At 37.2% G+C, this 16,557-nt stretch overlaps 8 protein-coding genes across 8 annotated transcripts; 2 read left to right on the plus strand and 6 right to left on the minus strand.

Annotated features, from left to right (window-relative positions):
• Window positions 1-1,466: 1,466 nt before the first annotated feature.
• On the minus strand, window positions 1,467-1,752 carry CBG26397 (the record flags this gene model as incomplete). The annotated part of the gene is made up of 2 exons (XM_045235762.1): window positions 1,467-1,565; window positions 1,615-1,752. 2 exons carry the CDS (start codon window positions 1,750-1,752, stop codon window positions 1,467-1,469), a joined length of 237 nt encoding a protein of 78 aa, XP_045098207.1.
• Window positions 1,753-2,483: 731 nt separating this feature from the next.
• On the minus strand, window positions 2,484-3,093 carry CBG03468 (the record flags this gene model as incomplete). The annotated part of the gene is made up of 3 exons (XM_002633731.2): window positions 2,484-2,651; window positions 2,740-2,967; window positions 3,013-3,093. The coding sequence occupies 3 exons, from the start codon at window positions 3,091-3,093 to the stop codon at window positions 2,484-2,486; spliced, it is 477 nt and encodes a 158-aa protein (XP_002633777.2).
• A 173-nt stretch (window positions 3,094-3,266) lies between these two features.
• Window positions 3,267-4,906, minus strand: CBG03469 (the record flags this gene model as incomplete). Its single annotated transcript, XM_002633732.1, has 3 exons — window positions 3,267-3,380; window positions 3,708-4,043; window positions 4,091-4,906. The coding sequence occupies 3 exons, from the start codon at window positions 4,904-4,906 to the stop codon at window positions 3,267-3,269; spliced, it is 1,266 nt and encodes a 421-aa protein (XP_002633778.1).
• A 464-nt stretch (window positions 4,907-5,370) lies between these two features.
• Cbr-npp-1 lies at window positions 5,371-7,659 on the minus strand (the record flags this gene model as incomplete). The annotated part of the gene is made up of 6 exons (XM_045235763.1): window positions 5,371-5,580; window positions 5,636-5,833; window positions 5,881-6,059; window positions 6,110-6,683; window positions 6,731-6,915; window positions 7,140-7,659. The coding sequence occupies 6 exons, from the start codon at window positions 7,657-7,659 to the stop codon at window positions 5,371-5,373; spliced, it is 1,866 nt and encodes a 621-aa protein (XP_045092405.1).
• Window positions 7,660-7,970: 311 nt separating this feature from the next.
• Window positions 7,971-8,523, minus strand: CBG03471 (the record flags this gene model as incomplete). The annotated part of the gene is made up of 4 exons (XM_002633734.1): window positions 7,971-8,056; window positions 8,109-8,210; window positions 8,272-8,375; window positions 8,426-8,523. The coding sequence occupies 4 exons, from the start codon at window positions 8,521-8,523 to the stop codon at window positions 7,971-7,973; spliced, it is 390 nt and encodes a 129-aa protein (XP_002633780.1).
• Window positions 8,524-9,430: 907 nt separating this feature from the next.
• Window positions 9,431-10,931, minus strand: CBG03472 (the record flags this gene model as incomplete). Its single annotated transcript, XM_002633735.1, has 8 exons — window positions 9,431-9,517; window positions 9,568-9,689; window positions 9,735-9,884; window positions 9,933-10,033; window positions 10,082-10,350; window positions 10,400-10,473; window positions 10,640-10,762; window positions 10,805-10,931. The coding sequence occupies 8 exons, from the start codon at window positions 10,929-10,931 to the stop codon at window positions 9,431-9,433; spliced, it is 1,053 nt and encodes a 350-aa protein (XP_002633781.1).
• Window positions 10,932-13,263: 2,332 nt separating this feature from the next.
• Window positions 13,264-13,909, plus strand: CBG26398 (the record flags this gene model as incomplete). The annotated part of the gene is made up of 3 exons (XM_045235764.1): window positions 13,264-13,319; window positions 13,369-13,438; window positions 13,502-13,909. The coding sequence occupies 3 exons, from the start codon at window positions 13,264-13,266 to the stop codon at window positions 13,907-13,909; spliced, it is 534 nt and encodes a 177-aa protein (XP_045098208.1).
• A 316-nt stretch (window positions 13,910-14,225) lies between these two features.
• On the plus strand, window positions 14,226-16,263 carry CBG26399 (the record flags this gene model as incomplete). The annotated part of the gene is made up of 6 exons (XM_045235766.1): window positions 14,226-14,318; window positions 14,544-14,654; window positions 14,857-15,047; window positions 15,094-15,238; window positions 15,287-15,310; window positions 15,889-16,263. The coding sequence occupies 6 exons, from the start codon at window positions 14,226-14,228 to the stop codon at window positions 16,261-16,263; spliced, it is 939 nt and encodes a 312-aa protein (XP_045098209.1).
• Window positions 16,264-16,557: the final 294 nt, after the last annotated feature.

Raw genomic sequence — 16,557 nt, forward strand, 5'->3', positions numbered from 1 at the left:
GATACCTTTCAAAAGAAGTGAGATATATAGGCTCAAAGTGGACGTTCCGGGTGTCGTTCTATTAGAGGTTTTACGGTAAATGAAATATATTCATACGGAAGCAGCTGATCAGTGAGATTTATATTTTGTCCGTGAGAAAAATATCCTCCTTTACAGAAACTGGGTCACTTGTCCGAAACTAGGTGTCCAGATGTCTCTGTGACAGCACGTATTCGACTCAAATAAAATCTATGCGATGTTTCTTTTATACAGCGTAATTATGATTGATTCTTGTTTTAATCAGAAAAAGTATAGATGTGTTATCGAATATTCCAAAGTCAGAGTTAACAACTTCCGTAGTCAAAAGAACATGAATAAAATCTGAAAATTGAGACTAACATTTTTCTAGGTTTTTCTGCTTTTTGACCCCAAATCAGCCAAAAAATAGATGTTCCATATAATGAACAAAGTGCCGGACAACAAAGTTATGAGAAACCCAAAAAACATTGGGTTACCGTACTTACCAGAGTTTTGAAAACTTGGAGACTGAACCAAGGAAACTTTGAGGGAAAGTATAGGAAACATAATTTCAAAGTTGGGGATAAAAATATCAACTTTGAAAAGTTTTTCATTGAAAAATCCTGCCTATTCTGGAAAACTCTGACAAAGTTTTTGAATTACCGTAAAAAACTGTAATAGAATGGTCCCGTAAATTTGTATCTCGGTACCTGTCAAAGATTTAAAAAGTTGTCAACTGTTGGATTCTTGATCGTAATATCACAACCATGTTAGTTGACACAGTTTTGATATCTTGCGAAGGAGCCAAGAAACATAGGACAGTATGGGGCCCGTCTATTACAGGTTTTAAAGTATTACATAACTCACCAGTTGTAAAGTAACATTTGTAGGATTATCAGCAGAAAAAATGGTGGGATAGACGATCTGTGCTCATTTTGATGGGGTACAAAGTGGGAAAGAGCATTAAAAAATGATTTCGTGGGCGTCGAGCAGAGAAAACCAGCAAAAAGTTAAGGGTGAGACGGTTGACCAGAGTATATTTGAATTGGATTGTTGATTTGTGAAAGACGCCGCGCACTTTTTGAATGTGTGATCTTCTTGGTACATATCAACCTACTTTTTTTTCAAGTGGAAAAAATAATAAAGGAAATGCTCTAGGAAAAAAGTTTCAATTAAACGACATCTATCGTGGATCACAGGTAGACCTTTAAAATCTGAATCTTTCCGCTAAAAAACTTCGTGGCAGTCATCTCCTTAAGGGTCCGACAGCTTTCAATATCAGTCGAAAAATCTTCAAAATCTTACAGGGCACCCGCTGCATGTCTGACTACTATAAAGAACCATCCAATCTTATTTATCCTGAATGAAAGTTATATTTACAACAGGAGCAATACGCAACATTCTTGGCTAACAGTTTATTTTCAGAAACAACAATAAAAATCAGACGATAGAAACCCAAGAGTAGTTAATTATTTTTTGTTTTTACCAACAGCGGTATCGGCACGTCCCTTCACCATCTCTTCGTTCTTGTCGTTAATGATCTTTGTGACGTGGGCAGAAACTTTTTCCTGAAAACGGAACAGCTGTATCAGAAGGTTAGGTTAATATCACACTCACCGCTTCAATGATATGTGCCTTCTTTGGAGCAATATGTAAGAACTTTCCCTTCTTTGGTCCCTCTTTCTTGGCTTTCTTGACCTTCTGTTTGACACCCTTTGGAAGAACGGTCTTTTGCTTCAGCTTTCCTTGAACCATTTTTTAGCGGACAAACAGAACGTAGACTGCAGCAGAAAGGCAGGAGAGCGCTACGAATGAGTGAAGACGGATACCGATGACAGCGGCCTGGAAAATATGTATCATTTTGAAATTCAAGCTGATTATAGAGTTACTTTATAAAATACTCCGAAGAATCCTTTCTTTTCGGACAGCAACCAGCTACTGACTCGTGGAACGCGTTTCAGATAAGCACAGGTGCAAATGAATAGAAGAGCAGCAACAACAAGACCGTCAAACGAGTAGGCTGAAAAAACTTTCACGAAATTATGGAAATGGATTCAGATTTTCAGAATATTATAATTTCAAAAGTTCGGAACTTCGTAACTTCAAACTTTCAGATTTTTAGACTTTCGAAACACCATAATTTCAGAACTTCAAATTCTCGGATTTTCAGACTTTCAAAATTTCGTAACTTTTAAATAACTGTCCCTCAGAATTTCAAGCGCAACTCACCGTTCATACAAAGACTGTAGAATCGGCCTACAAGTGAGTAGAATCTGAAACCATGAGTACCTTCGACTCCTGGAGAATGCAATCAAATAGAGAAAAAATCGAGAATGACGATTACCAAAAGAAGAAAAACAAAATTACACAATAAAATATATGAAACTTTATTTCCAGCTATTCACAACACATATTTAGACATATTTTCAGAGTATCATAATTGGAATTGTTTGATTTAAATCATAATTTTTGCATGTATTTTTGATTCAAACTTCGTAGTTTCGAAATGCCGAAGCAGTCGATGATTGATATCGATCACCATCAGCCCAACGAGAACTAGTTTTATCTGAATCTGTAGACAACTTTTCTGTTAATGATTCAGATGGTATATCCTTGATAGATGATTGAGTTTTTGGAACCGCCCAATGTGTCGACTGAAACGTTAATTTTCGCTCCTTTTGGAAGAAAATATAACCAAGGAAGAACGAAAAAAAACTTAAATCAACTGAAGCAGACTATTACCATTTGAAACTTATCCTGAGACTTTGCGAATTCTTCAAAAGTGACTGGAAATGGAGAATGGAGCCAGGAATCGTAAGATTTCCGACTCGTCTCACTTGTCAAAATTGAGTAGGCATTCTGAAGTTCCACGAACTTTTCTGTTGTGGCAGTAGATTCCTCTCCCTTCATGACTTTGTCCGGGTGACAATCTCTGACTCTTGATCGATACTCAGCGGTGATTTGATCAGTCTGGAACACAGAATACCAGAATAGATACAATCCCTGAAAACTCACTGTTGCTCTTCCATCGCATCCAAGTATTTGATAAAGTTTTGGCTCTTTGGGTTTCGCATCAAGAATATCAGCGAAAGACATCTGGGAATACAAATTAACCTGAATTCAGAAGAAAATAGAAGAAACATAAATATGGATGGAGGCCATAACAACTGAGATTTCAAGATTCGGATTTCATGGTGAATATTTTATGAAAACAAAGTAAATTCCAACAAAAAACAAACAACAACTTCCAAATAGCTAAAATCAAAGTACTATTCGTTATTCACAGTTCCATTAGCATCTTCCGCTTTTCTCTTCCTTCTTCCGTTTGTCAAAAACGATTCTTTCTGTTTTTTGACGGCGTCACGACGTTGCTTTTTCCATAACTGAAAAAAAATTAAATATTAGTTTTCTCGGTAAAATACTAGGTCTTAAAGGAGAACGCTTCAAAGCATTAGGATCCTTGATTTTGTGTGTTTTTTTTTCAAATTTTCAAATTTAAAAATTCCGAAAAGAAAGGACCCTTTTGATATTCGTTTTTTTAAATTATATCACGAGGACTAAAAAAATAGTTTTCTGGGTTTGCGTAGGGAATGTAGGTAAAAGACAGAAATAGCTAGAGAAAGATGGACGTGCAGACGGTTAGAATGTTTTGACCACACAAAGACGACGGAGACGTGTCGCTTGCGTGGATATGAAGATGTGATACTCACCTTAAAAATAGCATCACGATGAGGCGCCCAATTATCGATAACTTTCTCAAGAGTTTGGGTTCTTCGGAAATTCGCAGCCATACTTCTCAACTTCTCATCAGAAAGAGGATCGACAAAAAACTTTGTGCTCACTTTCACTTTTAATAATCCCTTCTCAACATTCTTTAGCTGTTTTTCTACTTTTACTTTCTCTTTGGTGTTCTTCTCTTCCTTCTCAGCACTTGTACTATCCTCTATTTCTTCTGTTTCCGGATCATTGTCATAAGTTCTTCCCATCATAGATAGGAAAGAAAAACCGCCTGAAGATGGTTCTCCAGTCTCTTTCCGTCCTTTCATCTGCAATTGAAAACCGTGAAAAGAAAACTATCCAATTATCCACAAACCTCTGCTGAAAACGTTTCATCCATTTTGAAGTAGATCTCAGCTTTTTCAAATTCCTCGTTTCCGCTTTCTTCATCATCCTCTTTTTGCTCCGCATCTTTTTCCTTTTCTTCATCATCATCATCGTCTTCTGAATCCTGAGGTTTCTCTTCTACATCTGCTGATTTTTTCGACGATTTCTGAGGGTTTTTCGCAGCATCAAACTGTTTCATCCATTCCACGTGTTCAGGATTTTCAGGATCAAAACGAGTGAAGGGACGAGCTTTCAGTGTAGCGGTTTCAGCTGTTTTCGGTTTCTTCTCCTCAACACTTTTTCCTAGAATCTTCGAAAGAAGTTCGCGATTTTTGTCCTTCTCCAGTTGCATTTCTTGTTTCTCGGCAGTCTCTTCTCCATTCCTGTCATCATCGGAATCGCTTTCAGCAAATTTATCATCTAGCTTGAAACGTGGGTCACTATTGAATCGCGATTCCAACTTCATCAGCTGCTCTCCTTTTGATCCAGAATGTCGGTTTTTGATTTCGAATGTGGTTCCATCTATATCTTCATCTTTTTCATCTTCAGAATCGAAAAGCTTTGGACGTTTAGAAGAGCCGGACGACGATTTCTTATCGCCTGATTCCGCCGTCTGTTCTTCGTCTTCTTCGCCGTCTGAATCATTGAAAACAATTCGTTTCGTTGCTTTTTTGTCCACATTAGCGATATCAGCGGCAATTTGACGTTCTCTTTCTTTCTTTTGTTGGTCCTTCAGCTTCAGAGCAGCGCGTCGAGCTTCCTCTGATCGCTGCCGGCGCTTCTCCACCGAATCCTCTTCACCCATGTTTTCCGCATAGAAAAACAGTTAGTCCGCAGAAGTCGAAAAAAAACTTGAAGTATAAAATATTGTTACAGAAAAATTACAGATGTTGGAAACTTCGAATAAGTCAAAGATAGAATTCATTGAGAATGAGGAAAAGAAGTTGGAGTATTAAAAAGTACATAAATTTAAAGTACAATTTATGAGAATCTTGTGGACTAACAAACGAAAGCCAAAATCGGGATGGTTGAAAACTAAGCAAGTGATCCCGGAAAAAAAACCTGAGAATTTCATCGGAATCGGGGAAATGTAATAGTACAGTTTCTTGGAAAATATTTAAATAGTTCGAAATCGAGGAAATACTGTTCTGTGCACACAAATAGAGAATCGCAAGAAAAAATATCATTCAAAACAACGAAGAATCGAAACAAAGTGATTGACATGAGAAGAAAACAATAGAAGATCATTTTAAGCTTTCGATGAATTAATTATCCTTCAAGAGCACGTCGACATGCTTCGAGGCTCTCAATTTGTTCGTTTGACTTTTCGAAGAGCCCGCAGCAAATGTTGACGAACTTAGTGAGCACTTTACGAGCATAATGCTCATCCTCCATTGTCATATCAAACATCGTCCACATTGATTCTTGTAATTTATCAGGTTTCGTTTCCAAGATTTGGTAAAACTGATCAACGAAGAACTGAAAAAAAAAACCATACATTACGATAGAAACTTTAAAATCTCAAAACACTGACCTGAACTTGATATTCGCGGTTGATTTTTTGGGCAAGCGTATCGCATCTTCCTTCGATAGCAGATTCATCGGCGTCGACATTACGAGAGAAACGGGCAGCAATCCATTGAGCGAGAAGAATGCGAATGATTCGATAAGAAAGTGTTTTGTGCCGATTGCGAATATTCTCCATTGAAATAAGTGCTCGTGCATGCTCATTCTGGAATTAAAACAATAAATTCTAGATTCCTCCAATTAATTCGATACCGAAGTGAATTCAACTCGATCAACGAGAGATTGAATTGCTTCATTGAAAAGTTTCGATTCTCCGACTTGAGCCCTTTGTCGCTCTCTCAGGGCTTCCCATCCACGAACTGGAACCGGAAGCAATTTCTTTGGCGCAGGATTTTCCCTAATTGCCTGTTTCCAAATCTGCTCATCGTAGCCTGAAAAAAATGACATAAATATTTGAAAGACATCAGCATCAATAACTAACCATCTGGGACAGTCTCCAAATAACGATCACGTTGTGCTTTCGACATTCCAACTTTCGGAAGAACTCTTGCTTTATCGACTTGCAATTGTGCTTCGAGTTGTGTCAGCTTGGGAGTGTCATTGAGAGCTTGGGCTAATTTGATGGCGCTCGCCACGAAACCTCCTTCTTTGGCAATTATACAAATCTCAGTGAATCCGTCTGGGAGTGATCGCATAGAGCTTCCCGGAGCATAACGAACTTCGACATTAGGTCCACTGGCCAGAATTGTCTTAATAACCTCTAGAATCTTATCTTTTCGCTCTTCTGTGTTAAAGTTAGCGATCGGATGTTTCAAAACTAAAGTGACATGTCCCTCGTCGTCTGTTCGTTCCGAAATTTTGTTATATCCGATTCCTTTGAACTTTTCGAATAAGTTGCCTTCCATTGTGAACGTTTGAATCTGATTTCCGTCTTTATATGGAGCCTTTCCAACGCCGAGAGATGCTGCGACTTGATTCAGCTTCGCAATCATTCCATCGTTGTCGTTTCCAAGAATTTTTGGATCTCCGCATGCTTTCACGAATGGATGGTATTGCTGAAAGAAAGTCTAATTAGTTTTGTGATTTAATTTCTAAAACTCACCTGAACAACTTGTTGTTGCTGGACAACCGACTGCTGCTGCTGATGTTGCTGCTGAGTTGATCCAAGTCCACCGAATGTTGAAGTACTAGATCCGAATAGTCCACCAGTGGTGGGTTTTGAGAGCGTTGATCCGAAAAGTGAACCTCCGGTAGTGGTATTTGTCGTGGATCCAAATCCAGTGGTACCTAAAAATTAACTAGAAAAGTAATTTTAAAATTTGTAATGTTCGCAAATGACTATTAATCCCCGCTATGGCCTCATTTTGATAACAAATCCTAAACATAGCTAGTTTTTACGAAGTCCAAAACGTTTAGGATCAAAAGTTGATCTACCAAGATCCACCACCTGTCATAGAAAGTATGAAAGCTATCACGAAAACTCCCAGGCAAAAGTTGAACACAGAACCAACCTCCCGGGTTGAAAATTGAGGGTGGCCGCGAGGCTGCTGAAGTCAAATTCGATGTACTTGGTGTCAAAAAGGATGAAGATGGAGTTGTTGTCGCCACCGACAGAGAACCGAGAGATGGCGCGGCTCCAACGCTTCCCGAGCCGACAGCTCCTGATCTGAATGCTGCCATTCTTGTCATGACAGGAGATTTTGCTACCGGTTCTCCGGTTGAAGTTCCTGTATTCGTTCCCGACATTCCGAAGACCCCTAAAGTAGTTGAACGTCCAATTACTATTAACACTGAACATATTGTGAAAATCATGCGGTTATAAGCAGCATCAGAACAGCAAATAATTCTTGAAAAGAGTGACTTCTCTCTTTGAAATCCCGGAGCTTCCATACATTTACCTCCATAAGTGGATTCGGCATCCGTTGGTGGTTTTTCTTCTCGTTCTTCTACCAACTTCCGTCCAAATTCAGAATCCGGCGGAACAAGACTCAAGTCAATGGTAAGCAATGCATTCCGTCGCTTGCTGCTCATTGGCAAACCGTTCGAAACAAAATAGACCCTGATGCGTATGCTAACGGCTTGGGAATGCAATGAAAATCAGCAGAAAATAACAGCGATCACAGTATCACGACATAAAGTGAAGGAAAAAGGATGACACAATATCTACGAGAGAATAAGAGCGATAGGAGAGAAAGAAATTGACAAATGGATAGCGCCCAATAAGCGCAAGCAGATAGATCATCGGTAGATCAAAAGATTTCTTAAATCAGAACCGTTCTATTAGTGAGTGTCAACTATAACATTTCTATTCAGAATTACAAACTGAGTTCCTTAATTAACAACTATTCCGTATTCATAAAGACTCCCTCCTCCCAAAATCCTTTTTCTCTCAACAATACCACACAACACTTGGAAACTACACTATGAACTGAAAAGAAGTGATGATGATGATGATGATGATGGTAATTTACAAAACTCACCAGTGTTAGATGAACCGAATAAGCTGGGAGTAGTAGTGGTAGTAGGGGCAGCTCCGAAAAGAGTTCCAGCAGAAGACGTTGTGGTAGTTGATGTAGTACTTTCTGAAAATCAGATATTTTGCACTTTTTGTAATTTAAGACTTTTAAATCAAAATTAACATACTTCCAAACAATCCTCCAGAGGGTGTGGAAGTAGTTGTAGTACCGAAAAGTGAAGGAGTCGACGATGCTTGAGTTGTTGACCCGAACAGTGGCTTTGATGGAGTTCTAAAAGCGGTACCATTTGACATTAAGTCAAAATATTCAAGAAAACATACGTGCTTCCAAACAACGAGCCAGCGGAAGTTGCTGGAGCACCTGGTGTGGGAAAAGTGAAAGCAGTTTTTTGTGGAGTTGAAGACCCGAAGAGTGACATGTTCTGAAAACGAAGGAAAGTCAATAAATTGGTGAATATAAAAGTTGATTAAGAGACGATAAAACATTCAACACATTTTTTCAGTTGGAGATAATACAATTTATAAACAAATAAAAGCGCAAAACGATCGATTTTGGGTTATACAGTCCTGCAAAATTTTTTCGAATTCTGTCGGAGTGCGAGCGAGCGCACATTCATGCTCCCGTTCAAAACAAGAGACCCCGGAAATTCCGGGGTCTCCAAAACAAACAAACCCTCAAATTCCAAGGAAAAAAACATTCCGGGAAAAAACACTGAGAAAGTGCGCGAATTCAGTGGGCGGAACCTAAATTGCAAACTGTACAAAATTTTGCCGCACAGTTTTCTCGCACATTTTTGCACGGTCATGACACAAACTGTGCGGCAAAACCGTGCGCAGCTTGCAATTTGAGCTCTGCCCACTTTTTGCAAGGACATTTTTTCTTGGAATTTAAGAAGCCGCTGCTCGGTCATGTCCTGTTACATATACTCTGTTAAAATTGAAGTACCGTAAAACCTGTAATAAAAGGACACTGTCGAGTTTGAATTATTAATTATCTCATTTCTATACAAGATATTAAAAATGGGTCAACTGATAAAATGTTTGGAAAATTATGATAAACAATTTTTCAGTTGACAACTTTTTTATATCTTTTACAGTAACCGAGGTAAATTGACTAAACCTTGTCAGTTCGGGGGTCCTTCAATTACAAGTTCTTCGGTACTCAACCTTACGTTATACATAATTAGGTTGAAGATGATTCTTTTTAAAATAAATATTTAGTTGAATACTTCGAAGCAAAAACTATAAACATAGAAATCTTTTATTCTTTCAAGAATACAACATTAGTTTTGAGATCAAAATGGGCAATCAGTTTCGAATTTTCGATCATATTTGATTGGATAAAGCAATCAGTATCACTGAAACAACACCAACGATTGACGAAATGGCCAATACTGTGAATGATCGGCTTCCCTGGAAAATATAGATAACTGCACACAGATATCTCGAACAATAACCCTAACCTGAATACTCTTGAATACGAAAACATCAAGGGCTCCACTGATTAATGGTGGAAGACGAGCAGTACATGGATAAGCAACCACTTGAGATAACTTGTCACTTGAGACAAACCACAGTGTCATTCCTAAAATGGACTTGGATGATTTATAAGATTTAACGTTAGATTTACCTGCTGTCCACAACAGGCCGTATCCAATTGAAGGGATTACCAGATTCCTTTCCACGTAGGCTCTCCGACGGAGGAGTACGCAGTAGGAAAGAAAGTAGATCGTTGAGAAAAGAAATACGGATGTGTAGAATGGAAAGATGTAGTCGAAAACTACAAACATAAATGATACAATTATTAAAAACAATATCAACTACTTACCTTGAAAATTATCAGTTGGGGGATTTTCCTGTTTCAGATATTCAATTGGAGTCATCATGAGACCATGGAGACACGCAAGCACCATAGCCATAAGGATAAATCTGGAACAAAAAATTGGATAACAAAGTTCTGAAGAATTTAATTCTTACGGGACTTTTTTCGCCAATCCAGTCATATCAAATGAAGAACGTTCAGAGTCACTGGTCCTCAGTTCAATTTCATCTCGATGTTCCATTTCTTTACTTGTCACAGAATATTCGTTCTCCGGTTCCGGCTCAACATGTTTCACAAAAATCAGTAGAACTCCACTCACAATTGTTAGAGATATGCCGACATAGTTCAACACATCGTTCTTCACATTTTGTGGTGCGATCCATTGACCAAGTCCAAATCTCGCTACTCCCCAGCCAACAATAATCTGGAATCATCTTCTGAATTGATTTTTTAAAACTGCAATAAAACAGTACTTGTAAACTTGTCCAGATCAGAAATCCCACTCCCATTCCAATGCCTTCCACAATCGGAACACTGAACACATTCCCTATAAAAAACGAAGATTACTTTACCGTATCTTCTCTTATAGGAGTCCACCCAAACTGCCAACTTTGAGTTCAATTATCTCGATTCATGCGAGAGATATCAAAATCACATTTTTGATATCTTTCACAGGTATCCAGATAATGAAGTTCTCCTCCAGAATTTCTTACCAGTTGCATACAAAAAACCTCCGATACATGCGATAGGCTCGAATTTCGGGAAGCCGCGTGCCACATAGAAAATGCATCCCACAATAAAAATCACTCCACATTCAATCCACTGAACAAAAAATCCTGGAAAATTGGTGTGATTTTTGAACGGCTTCTTTCAATTACCATCTTTAGAATTCCTCCTTTTCAAAGGAACAAACATTGTTCCGAAAGCACAACATGAGAGAAGAAGTGCCACGTAACCAATAATTTGGAGTGAGGTATCCACCGGTGGTGCTGTGGATGACGCCATTCGTTGTTCTGAAACTTGATAAATAAAAAACATTTGATAAAGTCAAATATTTACAAAGCAGATAAGCTATAGTACTGTATGAAGGAAAAAGGGATCCGGGAATATTGGGAGAAATCCGCCTGACTAGACCGACGACAATTGAACCTCCGAGACACTGTCATTATTTAGTATGATCGAGAAAAAAGTGACTGAATAGTACAAATAACAAGAATAACTATGTTCATAACCAGGAAATAAAAAAGAAGAAAAGAGAGAATAGAGAAGAAGAATTATAGAAAAAGAAGACGAAAGTTTTATGATTCCAACTAGTATGTTGATGGAAGAAACTTTCGGAACGAAGGTAGATCAAAAAATAAATATTTTATTATCACTTTGATAATGGTCATCAAGAATCATGGAAAACTCAAAACTTGGAACTATAATCCTTTTCAGAAACCAAACTTCCAAACTGACAGAAGACAAGAGGAGTCAGAAAAGGAAAACGGAGAGTTTCGGGTCACTTGAAAGACAATAGATTCACAAAGAAATGACCGCTGGTTGTCTTTTTTCGTTATATTTAGTATACACACTTTTCTTTTATCACTTATGTAAACTTTCTAATCATTCAAACGTCATCATTATAACACCTTTTTGTCTGATAACGTCGAGGAACACTTGAATAGGAAACTGGAATTATTGAATTTTGTAATCAACACTCCAGAAGCTGTCTGAGATCGATATTATCAAGTTTTCCATTCATCAACTTCCTTATCACACCGATTTTTATGATAACTTGATCTTATTGCCATGGAATCTTCAAATTAAACCGTTGAATGATTTTCTTTGATATAAAACAAAAAGGGCACAAAAACCCTGAACGGAACAAATTTGTTTTAATTTTGGAATGGAAATGGAAAGTGATGGGATGATAGGTTCGTTTTGATAGAATTGAAAATGTATGGGAAAATGGACAGAATAATTTGAAAGTAAATATTTGGAAATGTTCGTTTTTTTTTTCGAAAAAAGTAACTTTCCCAAAATTCTGTTCATATATTGAGGAGTTGAACTTGTGGACCAAACGCTGGAAGTGCCGCGCCCCTACTAGCTGAGCTACAGTGGCGCAAGCTGGGGAAAAATAGAAGAGCACCTTGAAAAAGGTTCAATTAAATATTTCCGTACGTTTTCTTATAAACACTCTTTTTTTGCTCGAAAGCTTGCTCAATTTGATGAAGTTGATAGGTCGTTTCTTTTTATAAAAATTTTCGGAAAAAATGGCCGAAAAAATAAAAGGGCTCCCTCTAATTGATGGGCCCTGCAATAGAAGGGCTCTCCGAAGGTACATTGGAACAATAGAAGGGGCGGCCCTTCTAATACAAATTTTACGGTATATGTAAAAGCGACACGATAGCATAGCCCTGTGTAAACACTAAACACTGTACACAGTTACGTCAGTATGCATACCCTAACTCCAAAAAGGAACTTCGAGGAATCTCATGACGCCTCATTTAAGGAATATTTGTGGTAATTCCTTCGTTTTCCGTTGCTGAATGTTTGGTTTCACAAGGAAGTTCTGATTGTTTTTCAACTTTTTAGAGACTATATCATCTTAATTTTTCATTCAAAACAAAGTTTAAATGATAACCAAGTAGCTTTTAAAAAACAAAAACCCACCAGTTTGTAACACAAAGCAACATGAATTTTTATCTGTTACTCTTCTTGATTGTTCATTTCACTAATGGAAATGAAGATTCACTGCGAAATTTGATTTCTGAAAAATGCATTAAGGACATTGACTCTTGGACAACGAGTGAGTACTTAACTTTGTTTCTTTTTGTGAATTTCAATTTCACAAATCAGAGGTCTTTTAGGTAGTTGAATTAGAGAAATACCTATTTTCTCTAATGGAAGCCGACCCAAACCGTCAACTTTGAGCTCAATTATCTCGATTTCTGTAAAAGTTATTAGCAATTAGTCAACTGACAAAATATTGGTAATAATATGATACACATTTTATTAGTTGACAAGTTTTCGATATTTTTTACAAGAATCGAGATAATTGAGCGCAAATTTGACAGTTTGGGTAGGCTTCTATTAGAGAAAATTCGGTGGGTATAAGCGAGAATACGGTATAAAGGTTTCTAGGTCTGAAAATACTATCTTCGGAAATAGTACCTTGTGAAGATTCAAGCAAGTCATGTCAAGATTCAAAGAAGAAATTAGTTCACGACCACATCTACTCATTATACCGTAAGATTCAGATTCCTTTGCCTTTAAACTCGTTTGCTATTATTCTTAAGAGCTCGACTCTTTCGGTAAAATTCCTTCAAATCTACTCGGTTTCAACAAAGTTTGGATGGGAGATTATGATGAATGTTTGGATGTCGTGAATCCAAATGATAAGACTTTTCAGTCAGTTTCTTCTAAAATTCAACTTCCAAATTTAAATAAATCATTTCAGAACTCAATTTTGTTGGGCTCATCTGAACTTATCGGTGGAGAAAATACTGGCAAAGTCCGAAACTTCTGTTGTGAGATTTTAATTAAAATGTTTCAAACTAAAATTTTGGTCCAGAAATGAAAAAAGCTTCCAGAAAACTATGTCAACCACTTGTGGAGCTGGGAAACCAACTGATCTCAAAGTGAGCATTTGTATGCCTCGCAGTTGCTCAGAATCTGAATTGAAATTGGCTCTGAACCATTTGAGAATTCTGCCGATGACCACAAACCAATACCTAAACAATTCAATGGATCAGGACAAATTTGTTTGTGACGTCACCTGTCGTCCAGTGGATTTTCAGCCGGATTTTTTGTTTTGGATAGTTACAGTAGTACTTGGAACTATTGTACTCATCTGTCTTTTTGCAACTGTGTTCGATTATTATCATGAAATTGAAAGGGAAAAGATAAAACAACTAAAGAAGACTTCAAATGAGGAAGATGATGGAAGTCTCAAGTTCTTATTGGCATTCTCTAGCTCACAAATGGAAGATCCCTCTTAAGAATTTCAAACAATCCAAACAATCTGAAAGGAGTAGAGTGTATCAGGTAGAGTTAAAAAAAATGTTTCTACTTTTCAGAAATATCATTTTCATTTGGTTAAGGTTTATCAGCTTCACTTGGGTTGTGTCCGGACACATCTGGGGTGATTGGAAGAACGCTGATAATCCGATGCAACTAATTGATATTTTGAAAACAAGAAGTTATGAAATCTGGATCAATGCGTTTTTCTCAGTTGACACATTCTTTTTCTTATCCGGACTTATGCTTTCCTACTCTTTCCTTCCGAAACTAACCATTTGAAAAGCAAAGTCTCCAATGATATGGGTCATTTTTTATTGGCACCGAATCTTTCGTTTGACACCTGCTTATCTTACTTTTATACTTTTCTATGCCACATATGGACCATTGGTAAGAGAATTGATTTAAACAATCTGATAGAAGTACTCTTCAACTTTCAACTTCAAGCCAATTTATCTCGACTTCTGTAAAACATATCAAAAAGTCACCAACTGACAAATTATTTATTATAATACAACCAATATTTTATTAGTTGATACATTTTTGATACCTCTCACAGAAATCGAGATAATTGAGCTCCAAGTTGTTGACGGTTTGAATGCAAAACTTCTTCAGACTGATTTTGGACCAAATGAAATCGTTCAAAGACAAGATATGGAAAATTGCAAAAAGTATGGATGGAAGAATTTGCTTTATATCAACAATATTTATGAACCGAGAAAAAATGTGAGAATATATTTTTTTTTTTTGAGATTTTGGGGCATCTGTGAAAATGCCGTATTTCCTCTAATAGAAACTCACCCCAACCTCAACTATTTCTTTATTTCGATTCCCTTACAAGATATGAAGAAGTGGTCAACTCAAGGTTGTTGGTTTAGGGGCTTCTATTATGAGAAATACAGCATATCGAATTTCTATAATATTTCAGTGTCTTTCAATTTCATGGTACATGGCAGCTGACACTCAAATGTACCTCGTTTCTCCGTTATTTCTAATTGGATTTCTTCTTGGACCAGTACCTGGAATTATCATTTCCTCCTTAGTTATTCTGTTTTCAATTCTTCTCAACTATTGGCTATTTTTCCATTTTGATCTTCCTTTGACACTGATTCAAGCATAGTGAGTTATATTGAATCTTAGAACTACAAAACGTCTATAACTTCAGCATGACAGGCGATGATCACATAATTCATGTACTCCAAGATCTAGTTTATGAAGCGGCTTATATCAGAATTCCTCCATTCATATTTGGAATTTGTATGGGATATATGATGTTGAAAACTAGAAATATGAAGATTGAAATGAACAACGTAACACTTTAGGGTTCTAGTATTATTTCTCGAATTCTTAAATTTCAGGGACCCGTCTTTTGCCTCTGGATAGTGTCGGCTTTTCTATCAGTTTCGTCCATTTTCATAATTCACAGTTATAATAAAGGAGACAGTTGGACGATCTTTCAAAAAGCAACTTATTATGGATTTAGTCGAATAGCTTGGTCCATTTCTCTCTGTTGGTTGATTTTCGCAGTTAATCGAGGACAATCTGGTAAGGACAAGCCTTTTCACCAAAGAAATGTCACTTTGGTGGCCTAATTTTCCAAACATGATTTCCTAAGCCACCAAACTTTTTGACCTGGAAAACGCACCAGACGAATATTATGTCATTTCTGGTCGAAAGAGTTTGGTAGTCTGAAAAATTCGAGTTGAGAAAGTTAGACCTTTGTATGAGACTGGTGGTCCCACTACGACAACTACCGTAATCTGAAAATTAGTTTTTGCGGATTTATTTTCACGCGTTTCCATTCAATTTTTCACTGTCATAATTGTTTCCGACTTTTTAAGGGAAAAAATAACAGAAAACTCGACGAGAAAATAAATTCGGAAAATAAAAATATTTTTAGGTTACTGTAGTTATCGTTTTGAGACCTTCGGCCACGGCCACTCCGATATTTTTGTACCAGAATAATACTGTTTCTCTTTACAGGTCTAATTGGAAAGTTTATGTCATTACCATTTTGGACTCCACTTGGAAAACTAACTTACTGCGCTTATTTGTGTCATATATTGATAGTCAACGGTCTATTCAATATGGAAAGATCTCCACCTCACTTTGTGGGTGCATTTCATACAGTAGGTTAACTATGATCTCCCCAAGTAATCCCCAAATATTTCAGTATATTACGAAAGTAGTACCGTCTGTTGTTGCCGCTTGTGGTTTCGCAGTAATATGGACACTCGTTTTCGAAATGCCATTTGCAAAACTCGAATCGTTTTTCATTCGAACGCTGGTTGCAAATCCTGCTAGTGAGAAGGAAAAACAATGCACAAAAATTTGATTTCATCGCGAATTGTGTAGTAGTAAATGAACAAGTTTAGTATTTCAATGAAAAAAAACGGGAGTCATTTTCTTGCTGACATAGAAAAAAAGGTGGTACGACGGATCAGACATTTCCCAAAATGAAATAGTAGCAAAATGAAATGTTTCTGAATCGAAATACTTCCAAATTGAAAAATTTACGGAATGAAAACTGTCCGAAAGCAGAAAAGGCGAAAGTGGAATTGTCCTAAAGTAGAACGTCCCGTTTTGGACAGCTGTTAGCAATAGAGCGCTCGCGCTAACAGCTGTCCAA

This window comes from Caenorhabditis briggsae, assembly GCF_000004555.2.
Source record: "Caenorhabditis briggsae complete genome, chrIV, whole genome shotgun sequence".
NCBI classification, from domain to species: Eukaryota; Metazoa; Nematoda; class Chromadorea; order Rhabditida; family Rhabditidae; genus Caenorhabditis; species Caenorhabditis briggsae.